Source organism: Desmodus rotundus, chromosome 6 (assembly GCF_022682495.2).
Source record: "Desmodus rotundus isolate HL8 chromosome 6, HLdesRot8A.1, whole genome shotgun sequence".
Lineage (NCBI taxonomy): Eukaryota > Metazoa > Chordata > Mammalia > Chiroptera > Phyllostomidae > Desmodus > Desmodus rotundus.
Window position 1 is genome coordinate 30369649 of NC_071392.1, and position 21153 is coordinate 30390801.

The 21153-nt window shown below is 35.4% G+C and overlaps 1 protein-coding gene across 2 annotated transcripts in view; it reads right to left on the minus strand.

The window, feature by feature from the left end:
• Positions 1-21153, minus strand: part of VPS50 (VPS50 subunit of EARP/GARPII complex) — a 110783-nt gene that overhangs the window by 50251 nt on the left and 39379 nt on the right. Inside the window, exons 13-14 of one of the 2 annotated variants that reach the window (XR_006653554.3) lie at positions 6824-6956; positions 3203-3290 (exon numbers count right to left, since the gene is read on the minus strand). Coding sequence is in view for 1 of the 2 variants with exons in the window: in XM_024577154.4 (XP_024432922.2) it covers positions 3199-3290; positions 6824-6956 (225 nt within the window). In the remaining variant the exon portion in view is untranslated. Of the gene's footprint in view, positions 1-3198; positions 3291-6823; positions 6957-21153 lie in introns of both variants that reach the window. The other variant, XM_024577154.4, reaches the window with a different exon arrangement.

Genomic DNA, 21153 nt, shown 5'->3' on the forward strand with positions numbered 1-21153 from the left:
AGTATAATTGAAAAGATTCAATTGCATAAAAAATAAAGTATCTTGGAAAAAAAAAAGGTTTTTTACATTTATAGGAAACACTAAAACCTGATCTAAAAACATTTAAAATAAACAGATGGTCAAAGATTTACCAGGGTAATATGAACAAAATAAAATAGCAATGGTAATAATAAAACAAATTAGAATTCTCAGCAAAATGCCTTAGGACAAAAGAACTATTGTTTTTTAAATTAATAAAGGGAATTATGTACAAAGAAGGTAAGTAAAGTGATTATTAGCATAGGAGCATTAATCAACATAGCTTCCAAGTATAAAAAAGCAAAAGCTATTAGAAATAAAACAAAAACCTGACAAAACTACAGTAATTCTGGAAGATTAAAACTCACTCAGAATTGCACAGACCAAGAAAACAAAACAAATACAATGCAGATTAAAACAGTATAATAATAAGCTTTCTTTAAATACATATAGAACCTAGTTCCCCCAAAAAAGAAGTAATGTTTCAAATGCCCAAAGAATTTTAAAAGTGGGCAGCATACTAAGATGTAAAGAATACCTCAAATTCACAAAAAGTAGAAATACTGTAACCCTATTTTTCTACAGGAAAAAGAAAAAATGTCACTTCTCACATATCGAATATGTAAAGATGAAAAAGGAAGTCTTGGAAGACCAAAACTTTCGTTATGATTAGGTTTGCACGCTGCCCCAGGAGGTCAAGGCCATGCACTCACCACCACGTTCTCAATCCCACAGTTAGTGCCTTCCACTCTGTGTAACTGATACAGCCTTCCTGCCTTAAAGAAATTCTGGTTGACTCAAAATGCATGGGAAATTTGCCACAATATTCTAAAAATTTTTCATATCAAAAATCAAAATGATTATGATTTTGAGTTCAGCTTTATGTCAGAAAGATTAAATATCTTTTTATGTTTTTTAATCATCATTTATCATTATCTCTATAACTAACATATTTATGATAAATGTCTTACAAACTGTCACCTGCTCACTTGTGCTTTGCAGTTTGGGATGATTTCAGATGTTAAAAATGAGTTATGGTATGTATAGCATATATTATATAACACCCCCAGTGGGGGCTAGGGCACTATCCCCAAATAAAGCACATTGCCCTGACTGGTGTGGCTCAGTGGGTTGGGCATCCACCCAGAAACCGAAGGGCTGCTGGTTCCATTCCTGGTCAGGACACATGCCTGGGTTGCTAGGCAAGTCCTCAGTTGGGGAAGTGCTAGGGGAAACCGATCAATCTTTCTCTAGTATATCAGTGTTTTTCTTCCTCTCTTTCTCTCCCCCTTCCCTTCTCTCTAGAAATAAATACAATGTTTAAAAAAACACATTAATATTCCTATAATATATGAATGTTTACTCTAATGGGATAAATAAATACTATAAAAAGCCTAATGATACTGGTCAGGTTCTGTACCAAAGGAACTCAATTCAGGTCAGGTTTTGCCTGCTAAATGTGTTACCAAAAACCGTTTGTTTTTTCAGAGCTTTTGCTTTTTTCAATTGCATTGAACTTTGTGGTTTCAATTTAACAAATACTCATTGAGTTCCTAAAGTGTGTAAAGTCCTGTTCTAAAACTATTGGAGAATTGGGAATGGGGATGCAGAAGGAACCTCTGAGTGGCGGAGATGAAGATATTCTAAAGCTTGAAATCTATAACACAATAATCCATACACTCTCCAAAGGATGAAAACATTTTCATTAAACTAGCCGAATGCTTAAATAAGTATAGTTTTACCAAACTGTATATTAATAGATTTTCCTATATTAGGAATGATATCAGGTTGCCTGACTAAGTGGAAAGTAGCTATATGAAATGTCAGGTCAATGTTTCCAAGTACAATGAATTACCAGAAAAATCAATGGATTCTAAATACAATTTCAGCAAAGTACAACTAGAGTCTATTAGGAGACTAAAACGGGAAAAGACCCTTATTTGACCCTGAATGTATTTTAACGAGAATGAGATTTCTCTTTCCATTATACATAATACTTGTAAAAATGGCAAAATAAAAATTCGTTTAGTTTGGTCATATCAGAAAATATAGAAGTTGAAGCTCTTACAACTATCACATGAATATATTTTAAATATTAAACTGAAAATTCAAATAGCCTATCCACTGTAAAGTTATCAAAAGTTAGAAGAGAACTAAATTATTAACTGCTATGTGGTTCTCGAGAAAATTTGTTTCAAGATATACAGAGTGGGGCCAAAGCAGGTTTACAGTTGTTTGTATGGGAAATAATACAATAATAAATAAATAATAGAAGAATAAACTGTTTCTCATACTCACAACTGTAAACGTACTTTGGCCCCACCCTGTGTTTACCTAAATAATTTTTCAAAAAAATTCCTATAAAACTAAATATCATCAAATTAAAAATCAATGGGTAGGGCAGGGAAGAGTAATGGGGGAAGAATGGGTACAACTATAAGTGAACAGTAATTTAAAAAAAAGAAAAGTGAAAAATACATCTTAAAAGACCATAACATAATCAAAAGGGCTATCGCGTTCTAAGCTTCAAAGTCCAAAAACAAGCAAACAAACAAAAAAATGAGTTATCTCCAGAGAAATTACACTTTTTGTTAGGGAGTAACAAATTTTAATAAGTTAACAAATTTAATATCTGATAACAACAACTGAACTACTAAACTGCAAAAGAAAAGCTGAAGAAGGTATACATTTAGCTAACAAACATGTGAGCTGACTTAGGCACAAATATCACTGACTTAGAAAAAAATTCTTCATTCTATATTAGATCCTAACCCAAGTAAGTCCCTTAGTTATCCTTTTAATTTAACATTAATAGAATAAGAAACAAATATATAAAATAAAAATAAACAGAGTATCTCAATAAGAAAGCATTTCTTTAGAAAAGTATGCATTTGCTTGCTCGCACACTAAAAGCAAAAATGTAATTTAGGAAAATAGAAGTATTTCCAATAGAGATTTTCAAATTACAAGACTTTTTCTACTGCCATGTATAATCAAATAGAATTGTCAACTAAATATAGAAATTAAATGATTGATTTATTCCAAAGAAAAACTAAATATGATTAAATATGCAAAAATACAAATAAATACAGAACAAAATGTAAACACTGAATTTCTAAAACATTACTTCAACATGAAGGTTTCTATTGCATTTAAAAAAATTTTTTTTAAAAACCAAACCTGCCATATTCGTGTAAGTCCATGTTCTAATTTCTTTTTAATGTAGCCACGATCAAAATTAGTTTCTTCAGTACTCATCATATTACTCCCTTCTGAAAATAAAAGATGGTATATGTTTTTTGATTTGCTTCATAACATTTTAGTCTTCAAAAAATATTGCATTTGGACTCTCATATAAACCTATGTAAATATAGAAAATATGTTCAATTCTTATACAACCAAAACAATGTCAAAAAATAGGTTGTTAGGATTAAACCCATTTGTTAAGACAGGTAATCTTAGAACCTGAAATGTTAAGTACTTACACCTAAGACCATTCAATTCTGTGGGATTAGAGCTGGGATTGCACTTCGTGCAGGGTTATCCCAGAGACAGGTTCTCAATGACCCACGTGCTCGCTACCACCAGGGCACTGCAGGACCAATTAACCCCATTATCAATCAATCTGCATGTTAACGAGATTACAGATTGCAGAACTGCTCCCCAGTGAGGTAATGACACAAGCATTGTCTATTTTTCAGAATATTTTTATCTGCTCCAGATAAATAATCTAACAATTCAAAATCTTACCAGTTAGTTCAACAGGTAAGATCAATGACCTGCTTCAAAATATATTTTTCCCTAAAAGCAACTGAAAATACACATTTATATTAAAAGATTCTACCTCTGTGAGAATTAACTGTGTGGAACAACAAAACCGTGAGGGTATCATCTCATCGTAGGCTAGCAGGGTGTCCCACTGGTAACCAACAAAGGCCCTTGCACAGCCAGGCCCCAGATGCCCCCCTATCGTACCTCTGACCACTCCTACAGTTTAAGCCTTATTATCCGTATGGTCTGGCTATTAGGAACCCAGCAGCTTAGGGCAATGCGCCTCAACTACAGCTTTAGAATTTTACTTTAAAATGAATGGCAAGGTGTCAGGATACCATTAGTGTCACTAGAGCTACGGCAGATGAACTACAGAGACCTTTCAGCTTTATGAAGTTCTGTGAAGAATAATTTTCAAATGGTTTTTCCTACAATTTTATTCCTTTAATGTGAATATGAAAGAATTACAGGGCCCAGTACAAATAACACCCCTTTTTATTACAAAATGTTTTCTTACAAAATCATAAAGCATGTAATTCTGTAACGTAACAGTATCACACTCAAGTGCACCATATGACATTTTACGTAAATTGTTCAAACTGCTGTCCATCTGATGCGACACTCACGTACCCTCCCAACCACACTCTAGCAAGGCTTACTTCTGCCGGACCCTGTATTTTCAGGTGAACAAATGATTCTTAGAGTCCTAGATACTATCAGCTGACTGCCACAACTAATCAGAGTCCTGATTATTCTTAAAGTATACAGATTAGGGTCAAGAAATTTTAGCAAGGAGGACTAAGTACTATATATAAGACTCTGTATAGAGTTTTAAGTTTGACTCTATTCCCCAATGAAAATACATGCATGTAAACATACATGTATATACATACATAATATAGCTGACACTTGAACAATATGTGGGTTAGGGGCGCTTACCAGCCTTGCACTGAAAATCCACATGTAATTTTTGACCCCCAAAGTTTTAACTACTAATAGCCTACTGTTGACCAGAAGCCTTACTGATAACATAAAAGTTGATTAACACAGTTTGTATGTTACATGTATTACATACAGTATTCTTACAATAAAGAAAAAAGAAACTGTTACTAATAATAAAAAGAAAATATATTTACAGTATCATATGCATTCATTGAAAAAATTCATACATAAGTGGGCCCACAGTTCAAACCCATGTTGGTCCAGGGTCAACTGTACTGTGAACTATCAGCCTGAAGCAAAACACATGCTTCACCATGATAAACACATATATTGTCTCCCAAACTCTTATCTTGTATCTAAGTATGTGTTAACTTTGTTCCAGACTTTTCCTTTGGTCTCTCCTTAAAAAATGTATGAGTAAAGGGAAAAGAGGTGCTGAAATGTCTTAACAATTTCCACATCTAGAAAAAAATAAAGATTGCCAAAACAGGATATACTTTGTGCAAAATTGGAATCCCAGTAGCCCAGGAATTCCCTAAGTAAACGGATTAAAAACAAAAAAAGGCCTATGCACATTTCATCATCATCATTATTACTTGATCCATTTCCTTTGATGATATTAAAAACAACCAGTATAATCACTTAACAATTTCCCTAAATTTTAAAGTAACCCTATGGGACTTTTTGTTTCATTTTTTAACCTACCATTTTAAGGAGCAAACTGAGACCTGGAGAACATAAAGTAACTTCTTCATGCTCTCATCTTATTAAATGGCAGTCAAAACTTGAAGCCAAGTATCTGATTACAAAGCTTACAGCACAGGGATGAGAATATAGAAATTGGGTAAAAACAGACTGATGTAGAGCCCTGTTGCATACCCACTCCTTCTCTCTGTTTTCTCTTTCCCTCCCTTCCTCTATTCCCCCTTCTCCAACAATATTTCTAAAAGGATAAAACAACTCTCACAGAATATTCCTCTCTTACATTTTGCTATCTATATGTATGAACTTATGAGTCCAAATATCAGACTTACATTTTATACATGACCAAAATTATGTTCCTCCACCCACCCAACCACAAAAATCAAACACCTCAGAAATTAGAAATTCCTAAAATAACTTGACTACCTACATTAAACTGTACATAATATACAAAATTAGTGCACTGTAATTTATTTTGCCCAGATTTTTAAAAAATGCTGAGCCCTGGCTGGGTGGCTCAGTTAGCTGGAGTGCTGTCCTGTCCACCGAATTTGTTGCAGGTTCAATCCCCGGTCAGGGAGCCTGCGAGAGGTCTTTCTTTCTCACATCGATGTCTCTCAATGTCTGTCTGTCTCTCTGTCCCTCTCTTTGTCTCTCTCTCAGTTCCTCTCTTTCTAAAAATCAATAAAACATATTCTTGCATGAGGATTTAAATGCTGGTAAAATCATCTATTAATTTTTAAAGTTTATTCAATACTTAATCTTAGCTATTGTTCAGGGTAATCATTAAAGATATATAATTATACAAATAAAGTAATTTAATATAATATTTTCTCAAAGATTTTTATTTAGCTGACTACAGCATAATAATTTAAAGTTATATTTTTCATTCAAAGACAAATATTTTAAATATCATTTTTAATGAAATTTTTAAGTCCTGCTATATTTTTAGGAAGAAAAGTATCAGTATAATTATTAATTCTTAGAATCTAGCTTTATTAGTACAACTTGAAAATTAGCAAAATAGACTTAAAATTGAACATTTAGCATTAATGTTAAAGTTAGACCAACACCTTAATCTTCTTTACCACTAATTTGATACATATGTGCATATATAAAAGCCCTTTCTTAATAATTCAGCCCTATAGCTATGGGCACATATTCCTGAAAACTGCTACTATCTGTCATTTAGAAGTCCTTTGGCCCAGTTACTTCCCAAAGGTAATGGAGCTTTTATAGTAGGTGAATCACTTTCTTTGGTAAACAACTAACTTATGGTCCCTGAAATTCTCAAACAAATGGCTGTTCTTTTCTTCCACCTCACTGCAGAAATGTGGCACATTTACAATGTAAAAAAAAAAAAAAAAAAAAAACCCACGTAATTTTGTACCAGAGGCAGAAGTGGCGTCCTCATTGTCATGTTTCTCATGCCATTCCATAGTCCTATAGTAGCTGAGCATAACCTCCCACAGTGCTTTGCACAGGTCAGCAAGGCATGGAATGTAGCTGTCTGGTGTAACATGCTGAAGAAAACGAGAAGAGCCAACTTGCAAATTATTCTGTTTACTTTAACACAAAGTTAATCAAAATAGAACATTATGTCATTAATCAAATTCATTCAAGAATTAAATTAAGTAAAAAATCTTCCATTGACATATCTAAAGAGAAAATTCAATGGCAAGAACATTTTGTTCAAGTAGTTCTCATTTCAACTATTAGTATTCATTAAGAGTATCAGTTCACGTACTATTTAGCAAATTATAGTAAAAGAATCAAAGAGTCTACAAAAATTATTGAATTGACAAGTGTTCTCAAAAATGGCAGTGAACACTTCTCCAAATGTATTTTTTCAAAGACATGCTTCTTAGCATGCAAACGTAACTTTATATTCATCCTTGGAGCTGAGTCACAACTTCAAAAAAAAAAATGGTCAGATTTACAATTCAATCATTTCTCTTGTGATAATTAGTAAACACCTTTGCCAATTTCTAAAGTACTTAAATAGCATGGATATACAATTTGATACCAAACAATAACATTTAAAAATGTTTATATGACATGCCTATGAAACAACACGTGGTCCCAAATCTCCCTAATGTAAATACACGAATTTCCCCCACTCTGTTCTTTGTAAAGCTATCAGTTGTCACTCTGCCTTTTTTCCCTGCAGGTAGAGTGATGTCTCCATTTTATTTTGCAGGTTTCCTATCTACAACGCAGTATTTGCTCCATCACTGGAGATTCCCTAGCATTTCTTCAGTTTCTAATCAACCCACCACCCATCACGCTGACAGAACACTGAAAGGTTAAGACTCTGGTATATATCCTCCAAGGTAAAGAGCTGAATAGCAAAGTACAGGTACACTGTGAGTGATGCTTGGGCTATCACAGCTGGTAGTGATCTTCTCCCTATCAAAGTTTTTTTTTTTTGACCTCCATAATGACTTCTCCCTCCTCTAAACTCATTAACTAAAATATGTACCTAGAAATGAATAAAAATACTAACTTGTATGGCTCAGTATACTCTTGTATAAGCCCAGAAAATCTCTGAATCTCAACGAGGAAGTAGTAAAATAAAGGAGTTAAGTTCTGGAAAAAGAGTGCCCAAGTGAGTTTTATGCCAAGAAGTAGGACAATTCAATCTTATAAAATCTATTAATGTAATTTACCGTATTAATCAGTCTAAGGAGAAAAACAAAATGATTATCCCAATAGATGCTAAAGAAAACTTCTGAGAAAAGGCAACAGACATTCCTAATAAAAACTCATCAGAAAATAAAAATCGATAGACATTTGCTTAAATGAGGAAACTCGGTAAGGCATTCCCACTGTGGTCAGTAACAAGACAAGGATGCCCTCTGTCTCCAACTACTATTTAACAGTGTACTGGAGGTACTAGCCAATGTAAACAGAAACCAATCAGAAGCAAAGAACGGGAAAAGAAGAAATACAACTATTTCTAGCTGCAAGTGACAAAATAATATACTTGAAAACTTGATAAAACTAACTCAAACAATAAAAATATTCAGCAAGGTAGCAGTTATAAAGTTAACACGCAAAGAACAACAGTGTGCACACACACAAATAATAACCATTTAAAAGATATACTCAATGAGAAAACCCCATTTACAGTAACAACAAAAACTATAAAATTTTTAGGAATAAACTTAATGAGAAATGATCCAAAATTCTATGAAGAAAATTAAAAGACGTGAAGTAGGCTTGAAAATAGAGAGATATTCATTATTCCTGGTTGTGATGTCTCAATGTCATCAGGAAACCAGTTCTGCCTAAGATAATGTGTCAGTTTACTGAGATACCAATAAAAAAAGTCTAGAAATAGACCCCACCTCATATAAAAATACAGTACATACTAAACATAGCACCTCACTTCACTTAGGTGAAGATAGTCTTTTTCATAGTGCTGGGACAACCAGATAGTCAGCTAGCCAGGAACAAAATTAGACCCACTCATCACATCATACACAAGAATAAACTCCAAACACATGAGATCTAAATGTAAAACTGAAACGATGCTAACCCAAGAAGAAAACAGAGGAAAAGACTTTCTAATTATGACTCAAAATTCAGAGGTAATAAAAGTAAAATTTGATAAATTTTACTACATAAACAGAAAAAAATAATTTGCATGGCAGAACAATACCATAAGCAAATTCAAAAGACAAACAACAACTTAAAAAGATATTCACAACATATATCTCAATAAAGAGATAATATTCCACAATTTTAAGGAACCCTTAAAAGTTTGAGGGTAAAAGACCAGAAATCACAGAAATTTGGGGAGAAAGCACAAACACATCATAAACAGAGACATTTAAAAGGCCCTTAAACATATGAAAACATGTTCAACTTCAGTGCAGTAAGACAGATGTAAATTAAAGCTATGATACTAATTCTCATCTACCCATCCAACTGGTAAAAATTTTAAAGCTGACCACTGACAAAGATTCTGTCCTTGACTAAACTCTAGCCAGACTCCTCTAAGCCCTCTACTTAACTAGGCCTCAACCTTAGCCTATAAAGATTTAAACAAAATAATAATACAGTTTTTTAATGGCTCAATATTTCAGAAACATCTCAAAAGACATGCAGAAAACAAGAAATACGCCCCGGCTGATGTGGCTGAGTGGGTTGAACGTTGGCCTGCAAACCCAAAGGTCGCTAGTTCGACTCCCAGTCAGCACACAGGCCAGGTCCCCAGTTGCAGGCATGTGAAAGGCAACCAATGGACTTCTCTCTCCCACATCACTGTTTCTCTCCCTCTTTCTCCCTCCCTTCCCCTCTCTCTAAAAATAAATTTTAAAAAAAAAGGAGAAGAAATACTATAAGTAACCTAAAATATACAGGGTCTGGCACAAATAATGCCCCCTTTTTATTAATTATTTTATTACAAAATCATAAGCATGTAATTCTGTAACATAACAATATCACACTCAAGTGCACCATATGACATTTTAGGTGAATTGTTCAAATTGCTGCCCATCTGCTGCGAGACATTCACACAGGCTACCAACCACACTCTAGCAAGCCTTACTTCTGCCAGACCCAGTAATTTTAAATCCATAACCTCTACACAGATAACATACATGCCTAGTAAATGCTGATTATAAAAGGTAAGAAATATCCTATGGGGTAGGATTTTGAAAAGGTTCAACAAATCTGGATATTATAATGCAAAAAAACCCTTCAACACAACATTTCACTATTCAGACATCAAAATAGTGCTGGGCTTCTTACTCAAATCTTGATTAACACTTCCACAAAATCTGATATCCCATCTCATTATTATCAGCAAAGAATGATATTTTGCACATTCATTTTCTACTAACAATCATCTCAACCAACCTACCTGGACAAAATAAAAATGATAAAATTTAGTTTATTATAACCAGCAACATCTCAACCTTAGTTATAAATAAGTTTAACAAGAATCTAGAGGCCATTTTCAAAGAACAGTGTAAACCCAGAAATGAATATAAGCAGCCCTTCCAAATCTGAATCACACAATGAAAAAAAGCCATCTTTGGAAAGTTGTTCAAGTGCAGAGTTTAGTAAATATGAAAAAAAAAGGAGTTAGATTTAGTCTTTTCTTACTAATTTACTTTTATACCTATCAGAAATCTCTACCACCAAATACCTATAAAAATTTCAAGATGATTTTTATATTAAAACATCAAAATTAAAATTCTTGGGAGTATCCTCAAAGTATCATTTTGTTCTTTTTTCACTTTGATTTAGCTCTCTTACATCTTGACAAACATAAAGGAAACAGATGTTTTGAACAACCCTCACAAAGATCCAAAATTCCCAGTGCTGCCTTCTGCCTCCCCACATCCCATACACAAACTGATAGATGGATTGTAAAAATCAACCAGCAGTTATCAAGGCCTCTATCTAGATTCAGGGGTGTCAAACTCATTTTTACCAGGGGCCACATCAGCCTAGTGGTTGCCTTCAAAGGGCCAAAATGACTTTAGGACTGTATATATGTAACTACTCCTTAGCTGTTAAGGAGTTGAAATTACATTTGGCCCTTTGAAGGCAACCTCGAGGCTGATGTGGCCCCCGGTAAAAATGAGTTTAACACCCCTGATCTAGATGACTGCTGTTAGCACTCCTATCTCACAAGCCCAGGAGCTGCTGGGAGGACTACTGCTTCTCTGGGCAGCTTCTAGAAATGCTGCAGGACAAAATGTCAGAAAGCCTAAGGAACTAGAAACGTCTCCAGAGAGGCTGGACTCGGGCCCTAAGTGACTGGCTAGGCCAAGCAACTACAAAGCCTTTCCAATCTATAAATACTTCTGTAAGGTTTGAGCTGTACAAAATACGAATATCTTAAGTACTTTCTAACCACTGGAAACCAGAGAGGTGTGAGGTATAGTGGACTGGAAGGCCCATGGTTGGGCTTGGGGCCCAGCTTTGTGACTTCCTTGGTATGACTCCAGAGTATTACTTCATGCATCTAAACCTCAAGGAAAAAAGCAAATAACCTAGGGTTTGAAATTTTAAAACTATGATTCTCCATAGATAAATATATGCATGTGCTGTAGCACAACTTTCCCTGTACCACATTAGATTCATTCATGATTTTAAACACAAAACACGAGGGTAAAAAAAATAATGATTCTCATTTCCCAGGCATTTTGTCATTAATACTAAATATGTTTATATGCGAGAAGACATGTGCAATATGTCTAATATAAATGGTGCCAGCTTGGAACGAAGTAAATCGGAACTAACCAGAAGGGCCTTCTTTAGTTTTGTTCTCAGGTTTTTCTAATTGCTGTTAAAATGGCCTTAATCGAATAGACAGTTTATTACTACAAAACAAGCAAAGCATGTACAACCAGAATACATAATTTACCTTTCAAACTTTCAAGTGATAAAATTCTATGTATGAGCTCCCGTGCTGAGATTATCACCAAAAAGAGGGCAGGATTTAAGTGTAAAAACTCTGTCAAATTAAGAATCAGGTTTCTTGGCAAGTTTCAAGAATGGCTTTTTACCAGTAAATTATTTTTTGTTTCTGCTGGACGCCATGTGCCACATTGTAAAAATTGGTTTCACATCTACCCCAACCTTGCCCACACACACCACAGTCACTCAGCAATCTAAATTACGCTGATAGATTTAAGGGTTCTTAAACTTGGGCCTTGCCATACCTGAGCCAGTTTCAAATGACTAGAAACCCCCTGTACTTCCAGCCAAGAGAGGGAATGCTGATTACCCAGGTAACTACAGCCCTTAGCATGCACTCCACAGGCACTCAGTTCCAGAATATACTAGAAACATCCAAAGCACGATACTGAAAATCAGTTAAAACCTACTGTTAGACAACTTACCGTTCCTTTCACCTGCCCGATGTCGTCTTTCTTACATGCCATTGCTCATGGTACTTCCTCTCTACCCCTGGATTGTGACTGTCACAATCCAAGACAAAACTCAAAACTTACAGCCTCCTCTTAACAAGACAGTTTTCACTTCCTTAGATTCCTTAAAGCACTGTGTTGATACCACTGACAACTTTAGGTTGTTTAACCTTTTGGTATCCTACCTCTCATCGTAATTAATGTGATATTTCTAGGTTATAAACTCTTTAAAGCCTTATTTATCCTTGCTGTGCTGATCACTTGATTAACAACAGCTGAGTAATGACAGAGATGGTTTAACTTAGTGAGTCAGAGTGCTAAGAAAATGGAGTCTTGTGCCTTTACCAGCTTTCATGAAATGCTAAGAAGCTAGCTTATTATTAGTTTGCAGTAGGATGAAATTTAAGACCCTTCAAGTTCTTCACAATTCAGAAAGTAAATGAAGGAAAAAGTGAAGAGATAGATAAACTTCCCTTATTTATCTTTTGATCATTAAGTTTTGAATATTAACAATTACAAAAACCTACTTTTAATATTCCTTAAATATTTAGAATTCAATATATAATTCACATATAAGAAAATTAGGTGGGTGCTACATATATGTGATAATAAATCTAACAGCTGAATTCTTAGTATTCTAAAACTCACCTGGTAAAGCACTCAAGTAAATAATACTATCCCTTTAATGAAAAAGGTTTCTCTCTTTGGCCAAATGTTCAAATATGTAGCTCCAATAAGAAAGAAAGGAAAGGCCCACTCACCTATCCAACCAAATCAACCAAATTAACCTCAGCAATTAATGAAATGTCCCAGTTCAACTGCCTTCACATCCTAAATATGCTTGAATGATATACAAATTATTCTTGATATGCTATTTTCTGGTATCTGATAATCAAGCTATTAAACATAAAATAATCATCATTCATATGTACTGGGAAAGGGATAAAAGCAGACAGGGCCAAAGAGGCCTTTAAATTAAAACACACGTGCTCCCTGGCTGGTGTGGCTCAGTGGATCAAGCACAGGCCTGCGAACCAAAGAGTCACCAGTTGGATTCCCAGTCAGGGCACATGCCTGGGTTGCAGGCCAGGTCCCCAGTTGGGGGCCCGTGAGAGGAAACTGATCACTCTCTCTCCTACATCAATGTTTCTCTCACTCCCTCCCTCCTTTCTCCTTTCTGTAAAAATAAATAAATACAATCTTAAAAAAAAAAAAAACTCCAATGGCTTCCAAGCACACTCAGAATAAAATCCACATTTCTTATTAAAAAAAAAAGAAAAAAGAAACACACTTTCTAGAGGGATATTTTAGAAATATGAAGCAAAGCCTTCAAAATGTAAAGCCTTTGGCAATGCAATTTTATTTCTAGTCATTTATCCTACAGAAATAGTAAAAGATGTATGCAAAGAATAAGCTTTAAGAATACTTACTACAGTGTTGTTCATAATGAGAAAAGCAGGAAATAACACAAATATCTAAGAATAAGAAATCAGCTAATGAGTCCACAGAATCGCTTTCACTGAAATACTGTCAAGCTATTAAAGTTGTGTGGGTAGCATACTTACTGAAATGGAAAATTGCTTATAACATAGCAAGTGGGAAAAATGTTATAAAAATGTGTGTACAGCATAATCCTACTTTTAAAGGCTATTTGCATATATACACATTAGAAAAACCAGCTTTGCCATGTAAAAATAATTTTATTTTCTTCTTTTTGATTGTATTTATTTTCCTACATTTAATGTTTCAGCTGTGTAATTTAAAATATGTATATTTTTAACAGTAAACATTAATTAACAATTGCTTAACGAGAACAACTACTTATATAACCTGTAACTGTCTAACTCTATAAAGACTGTGAGTGATGAAAAAACAAATAGCAGACTAGTTTAGTAGTCACAAAACAGAAAAAGACAAAGAGGTGGTAAATTCTATGGAAAACCCAAAGCAAGATGGTTACTACACATGAACATTAAATTTAACTCGGAACTTCCTGGCAGCTTTCCATCTATGGCAAAGAGCATCTATACTATCACACTATCCGATAAGATAAAATATATTAATTCTTCACAACAGAAAGTGCCTTGAGAATTTAGAAACAGAAATATGTTTTAGACTCAAAAGAGGAATTTGTCTTTAGTTTTCTATATGAACACAAAAGAAACCATTACCTTCAGCAGAGATCTTACTAAAGATATTTATTGGCCTTCAAAAAACTGACAGTGAATTACAATTCAGCATTAAAAGAGAATATTTACAAAAATGAAAATTTAAAAGCATAGAAGAATGGAACACACCTGTCAGAATGGCTATTCTCAACAAATCAACGAACGACAGGTGCTGGCTAGGATGTGGAGAAAGGGGAACCCTTTTGCACTGTTGGTGGGAAGGCAGACTGTGTAACCACTGTGGACAGCAGTATGGAGACGCCTCAAAAAATTGAAAATGGATCTGCCTTTTGACTCAGGGATACCACTTCTGGGAATATATTCGAAGAAAGCCAAAACACTAATTCAATAGAACATAAGCACCCCTATGTTCACTGCAGCATTATTTACAATCACCAAGATATGGAAGCAGCCCAAGTGTCCATCAGTAGATGAGCAGATAAAACAACTATGGGACATTTACACAATGGAATACTACTTAGCTGTAAAATAGAAGAAGAAGAAAATTTTACCCATTGCGATAGCATGGATGGACCTGGAGAACATTATGCTGAGTGAAATAAGCCAGTCAGAGAAAGACAAATACCATATGATTTCACTCATATGCGCAATCTAATGAACAAACTGAATTAACAAGGAAGATAGAGACAGACTAATGGATAGAGAGCAGGCTGACAACTGCTGGTGGTGGGGGGTGGGGTTAAGGGGGACAGAGATCAAACAAAAAGGAAAAAGGACTCATGGATGATAGTGTGGTGACTGCTGGGGGAGGAGGTATAATGGGGCTCAATGGTAATGGAAAAATACAATAAATTTAATAAAAAAAAAAGAAGAAAAATGGCTGGGAAAAGTTCAGTCAGTTTACCAGCTTTGTTATCATAAAATTAATCAATAACACCCTAATTGAAATAAGCTACCCAGGGAAACCCAGCAGGCTGCCAAAAATTTTTTGTAAAAACAAATTTTTTTAACTGACACATACTTCATAAACTTTCAAATAACATAAAAAGGGTTTCTCCCCGGGAATCAGCACCAGAAGGGCCCAATTTGCTTGTGGATAGTGGGGGAAGTGACTGAAAGCCAGCAGAAAGCAAGTGGCACTGTTCCCTCTTGGACCCCTCCCACACACACAGCGTCACAATGCAGCAACTTGGTTCCCCACCCTGGTGAATACCTAAGGCTCTGCCCCTTATTACATAACAGGCGCACCAGAGACAAAAAAAAAAAAAAAAAGAAAAAGAAAAAATGGCCCAAATGAAAAACCAGTTCAAAGCTCCAGAAAAAGTAAAATTAAGCAACGAAGAGATAGTCAATCTATCAGATACATAGTTCAAAACACTGATTATCAGGATGCTCCAGGAGCTCACTTCAACAGTATAAAAAAGATCCAGGCAGCAATAAAGGTTGCATTATGTGAAATAAAGAAAAATCTACAGAGAACCAATAGTGACGGGAAGGAAATGAGGACTCAAATCAATGGTGTGGACCAGAAGGAAGAAAGAAACATTCGATCAGAACAAAATGAAGAAACAAGAATTCAAAAAACGGAGAAGAGGCTTAGGAACCTTCAGGACATCTTTAAATTTTCCAACTTCTGAATCATAGGGGTGCAAGAATTTGAAAACGTATTTGAACAAATAATGAAGGAGAATTTCCCCAATCTGGCAAAGGAAATAGACTTTTAGGAAGTCCAAGAAGCTCAAAGTCCCAAAGAAGTTGGACCAAGGAAGAACACACCAAGGCACATCATAATTACATTACCCAAAGATTAAACAGAAGGAGAGAATCTTAGAAGCAGCAAGAGAAAAGGACACAGTTACCTACAAAGGAGTTCCCATTAGACTATCAGCTGATTTCTCAAAATAAACCTTACGGGCAAGAAGGGGCTGGAAAGAAGTACTCAAAATCATGAAAGGCAAGGACCTACATCCAAGATTACTCTATCCAGCAAAGCTATCATTTAGAATGGAAGGGTAGATAAAGTGCTTCCCAGACAGGGTCAAGTTAAAGGAGTTCATCATCATCCAGCCCTTATTATATGAAATATTAAAGTAACTTATCTAAGAAAAAGAAGATAAAAAATATGAAAAATATGAACACTAAAATAACAACAAACTCACAGCTATTAACAACTGAACCTTAAAAAAAAAAAAACCCAACTAAGCAACAACTAAAACAGGAACAGAATCACAGAAATGGAGATCACATGGAGGGTTATCAGTGGGGGAGGGGGGGAGAGAGGGGAAAAGGTGCAGAAAATAAGTAGCCTAAATAGTAGGTAGAAAACAGACAGGGGGAGGTTAAGAATAGTATGGGAAATGGAGAAGCCAAAGCACTTATATGTACACCCATGGACAGGAACTAAAGGGGGGGGGGAATGCAGGTGGGAGGGGGTGTGCAGGGTAGAGGGGAATAAAGGGGGGGAAATGGGACAACTGTAATAGCAAAATCAATAAAATATATTTTTTTTAAAAAAGGATTTCTCTACAAGATCACTACTTGGTGTCTTTAAATCTCCCCATAAACTGGGGTACATGGAAATGTAAATGCAATCACAAACAATACTAAAATTTTAAAATACATAAAATGACTACTACTCCTCTTTTTATTGGCCCTTTCCAGAAATGAATGAGGTTTAATTCTCATTTGAAAATTTTGCTGCTTAGTCTTCTCTTTGTCCTTCAAAGTAATGTACTCATTTTTAAAAAGAACTTGAAGTACTAATCTAAAAACTGTAAGCCAATACATTCAAGAAAAACAGGAAAACCAAACTGAAAGATAAACTATAAAAAGGAAAACTGTGCTACCAATTAAATCGTTTAGAAAATACTGTTTGGTAAAGAATGAAAAATAAGGATATTCAGTTGCAAAAAGACTTCAAAAAGCTCAAAGCCAACTAAATTTTTAAACTCAGAGTAATGCTGACAAGACACAATGTCAGAAATTCATAATGGGACTGGATGCTGCTAGCCTTAAGAATTCTGAAGTTCTCTGCTTACCAGAGCAAACAAAAACAGAACACAAATTTTGCCTCAGACTTCTTTATAAAGGGATATTAAAAAATTGGTTCAATCTCATTCTAGCCATTTAGTAATAGACTGATATGTTAATGGTTTAAAATTATAATGTGATTAGGAGCAAGCAGATGATTATCTCTTTTCATTTCCAATCTCTCTCCATTTAAAGGAACTCAACTGTTCAATTTACAGGAACTCCATCCCTCTCTCAAGTCTGATCAGTGTACCATCTCATTCATTTCATTTTTAAATGTTACATTTAAACTCTATCTATAATTAAGGACCTCCGTCAACATATTGCTGCTGTACAGAGAAGATCAACTACCCAAATACTTTAGCTGTTTCTTCTCACTTCCAAAATCCGCCAGTCGACCCCCTATACCAGCAATTTCAACCAGTGTGCTGCAAGAATTTTTAAAACATGCAATACCTGACTGACTTAGTCAGGGGATCTGAACTCTTTTCCCTTAGACTGTCAAATAAAACAAAATGACAACAACCAATTGAACAATAGCTGTCTGGTGTGAATTAATCAAAATTATACATATTTTTTGTCAGATTGGCAAAAAAGGTTTTTTTGGTGTGTCACAGGATTTTACTAATTACTTTATGTGTGCCACGAGATAAAAAAGTTGAAAATCGCTGCTCCATACATATTACCTGAGGCCTCTGCTGCTCCTTTCTTACCTGACACTCCACTGCCACATACACTCTCACACTAGTACATCCTCAATAATTATCATCAGTTACTTCTAATCAGGACTAAAATGCCTAATTGCCACATGTTAAAAATTAGGAAACTTACCTTCTAATGCAAGGCTCTTTCATGAATTATCTCCCTGGCCTGAGTTGTGCCATTTCTAGATCCTGGATATGTGTTCTCATCAGGAAAATATATTTAAATTTCCTTTTATCAGCCTATTTATCAAAACTTCTAAGGGTTCCCTCCATTTTTCCTCTCCTGAGCTAACCACCTTCATTTACAGACCTCAATTACTAAAAGTTCACATCTTTTCATCAAACTAATTAAATAAATATGATGTGAAATAATTTCTTCCTAATCTTTAGCTGGTTTAAACACGTAAAATATGGCTCAATATTATAAAATAACTTAAAACTGAATTCGGTTTCAAAAAGATGTCCTCAGCCCTGTCGGCTATAAGCATAGCAGCACTGACTTAAATACTTATAAGAGGCCAGGGATAATTTCTGAGCTCCCTTAAGTTTTTATCGAGATAGTGGCAAAGATAATGGGCCACCTTAAAATGCATCACATTCTTCATCTCATTATTCAGCTACTGTGAGTCTATTCTTTCAAAATAAAGAATGTGTCAAACCTAATTCTATTAAATCCTTTCCTCAAAAGAAATTCCTCCATAAAGCCATCATTAACATTTGCTACTATTCTCACCATTTCAAACTGAAACTACTTCAAACAGCTTGAATATAAACCAGACAGACAACTGTGCTGGATGAATAATAATATATTGATTTGTACTTGCTGTTCTGGGGGCAGGTGGTCTATGACTAAGCTCTAGTACACTGAAGAATCATTTGTTCCCTTAATTTAATTATATACGTGTACACACACACACACACACACACACATCTACTATGTCACACATATATATGGATAATTTTATAAAGAAGTACTAGATGTTTCTTGGTAGTAATTTTAATAAGCGCATTTACTCAAGATGAAATCAAGAAAGATAAGGTTATTTTACAGTAAGCTTTTAGGAAAAAGTGAAAGGAATTCCAAAAAAGAAACCTAATAACAACACCATGATAAACACCTTGAGCACAAATGTTTGTTCATAAAAATTTATAACCAAAGTATAACCGAAGTATAACTTTCAGCTTTATACTATATAAATGCACAGAGGACCTTCTCGAGAAGCATGAACAAAAATGTGTGTCTTTGACTTTTAAAAGCATATAAAAGTTTAGTGGTAATAAAATATACTATATACATATATAAATGCACACCGTATTTAACCAAAGTCAAAAAGATTGAAAGATAAAAGCCTAATTTGTTTAAAATGCTTATTTTAATATTAGAAGTTATTTTTAGCTGTGGGATTTTCAGGATTTGGGGGAGGTATACCCAGATTCCACAGCAGCCATCTCTTGAGAAGAGCTAGCCCCTCCCAGGGGAAAATCAGTTACCTTGCCCTGTAGGATACTGCTCCCCCTGCCCTCTGGAATCCTGTTCATTCCTCCCTGCACCTTTTTTGTTCTACTTTCAGTTTGGCGCTGTCTTGGTGGAGTTTGGGGGTTTTTTGGTTTGTTTGCTTTTTTCTTTTTTTTCTTTCTTTACTCCCATGCTGCATCGTAACCCCTGCTGAGAAGACAGCAACACAAAGAGAATCAGGGGTGTCAGAGACTGCCTACAAGGTGCAGCCAACCCATTCACTTTCCTGGGACACAGACTGGCACTTCCCCTCATGGGAGAACCATAAAAACACCCTACTGGCATTTGGCAGACCCAAAAGCCGGGTTCTGGAGGCCTGCTAGGGCAGTGCCTGCTGAGTACACGGGGAAAATTCTGGACAGGCTCAGACTAGTAGCTCAGGAAGGGGAAACACACCCACCATCTTCCATTTGCTGACACACCCCTGGGTCCAATGCTGATAAATGCCAGCTTTGCAGAGCAGCTTGGCCTATCCTGGGAGCAGCAAAACCTGGAAGAATCAGCCACAAGCTGTGGATCAACTGCAGCTTCAAAAAAGCTGCCGAGGGCCAGACTTGGGCAGCACCTGACATTGGCCTACACCGGACTCAGAAGTCAGAGCCACATCCAAAGGAAGAAATCAGAAGGCAAGAACCAAACTCTGATGAGACGAATCCACTTGGTTCTTTTTTTTCACTATTTTTGCTATTTTTTCTTTATCATAGCCTTCTATTATTTTTTATCTATATTTTCTTTTTCTTATATTTTAAGTGTTCTTTTTCTTTTATACCTCTTATTTTACTCTCCCTTTTGATTACTCATTGTTCCTTTCTTACCTTTTATCATTAGTTACTTTTTCTCTTTCTGTGTTCCCTCTCCCCGTTTTCCTCTTTTGATTCATCACTAGTATTAGTCCTCTTCCCTTTTCTCCTATGATAATCACTTTTCTCATTTGATCCTCTCACATACTTTTTTCTTTTCCCCTTCCTCTACTATTCCATTTCTCTTTCTGCTTTTATCATCTTTGTTCTTTTGTAGTTGATACTGCTGTTGTGGTTGGGGCAGGGAGTTTGCTTGTCTTGGTGGTGTTTTTGTGTTACTTTGCTTTGTTCTGCTAGCACCTATACAACAGCATATAAGACAGAGTAGGGGTTGAGCCTCTTAGCCAACCAGCCAGAGGGGAGGTCCCACCAATGAAGAGGCCAATAACAACCAGGACCCAAATACAACAGGCGAGTCCACATAACCCACACAAAGGGCATTCCTAGAGCATCCAGATCAGGAGATCAAGGAGTCTGCACCACTGGGTCCCATAGGATTCCTACCTCATTTGGGCAATCCACAAGATAGAGAGTCAAAGTAAATCAATCTAATGCAATGAAACTAACACAAAGAGAAAACTAAAATGGGAGACACAGAAACAACCCCCAAACAAAATAAGAAGTAATCTCCAGAAAAAAAGCTAAATGAAA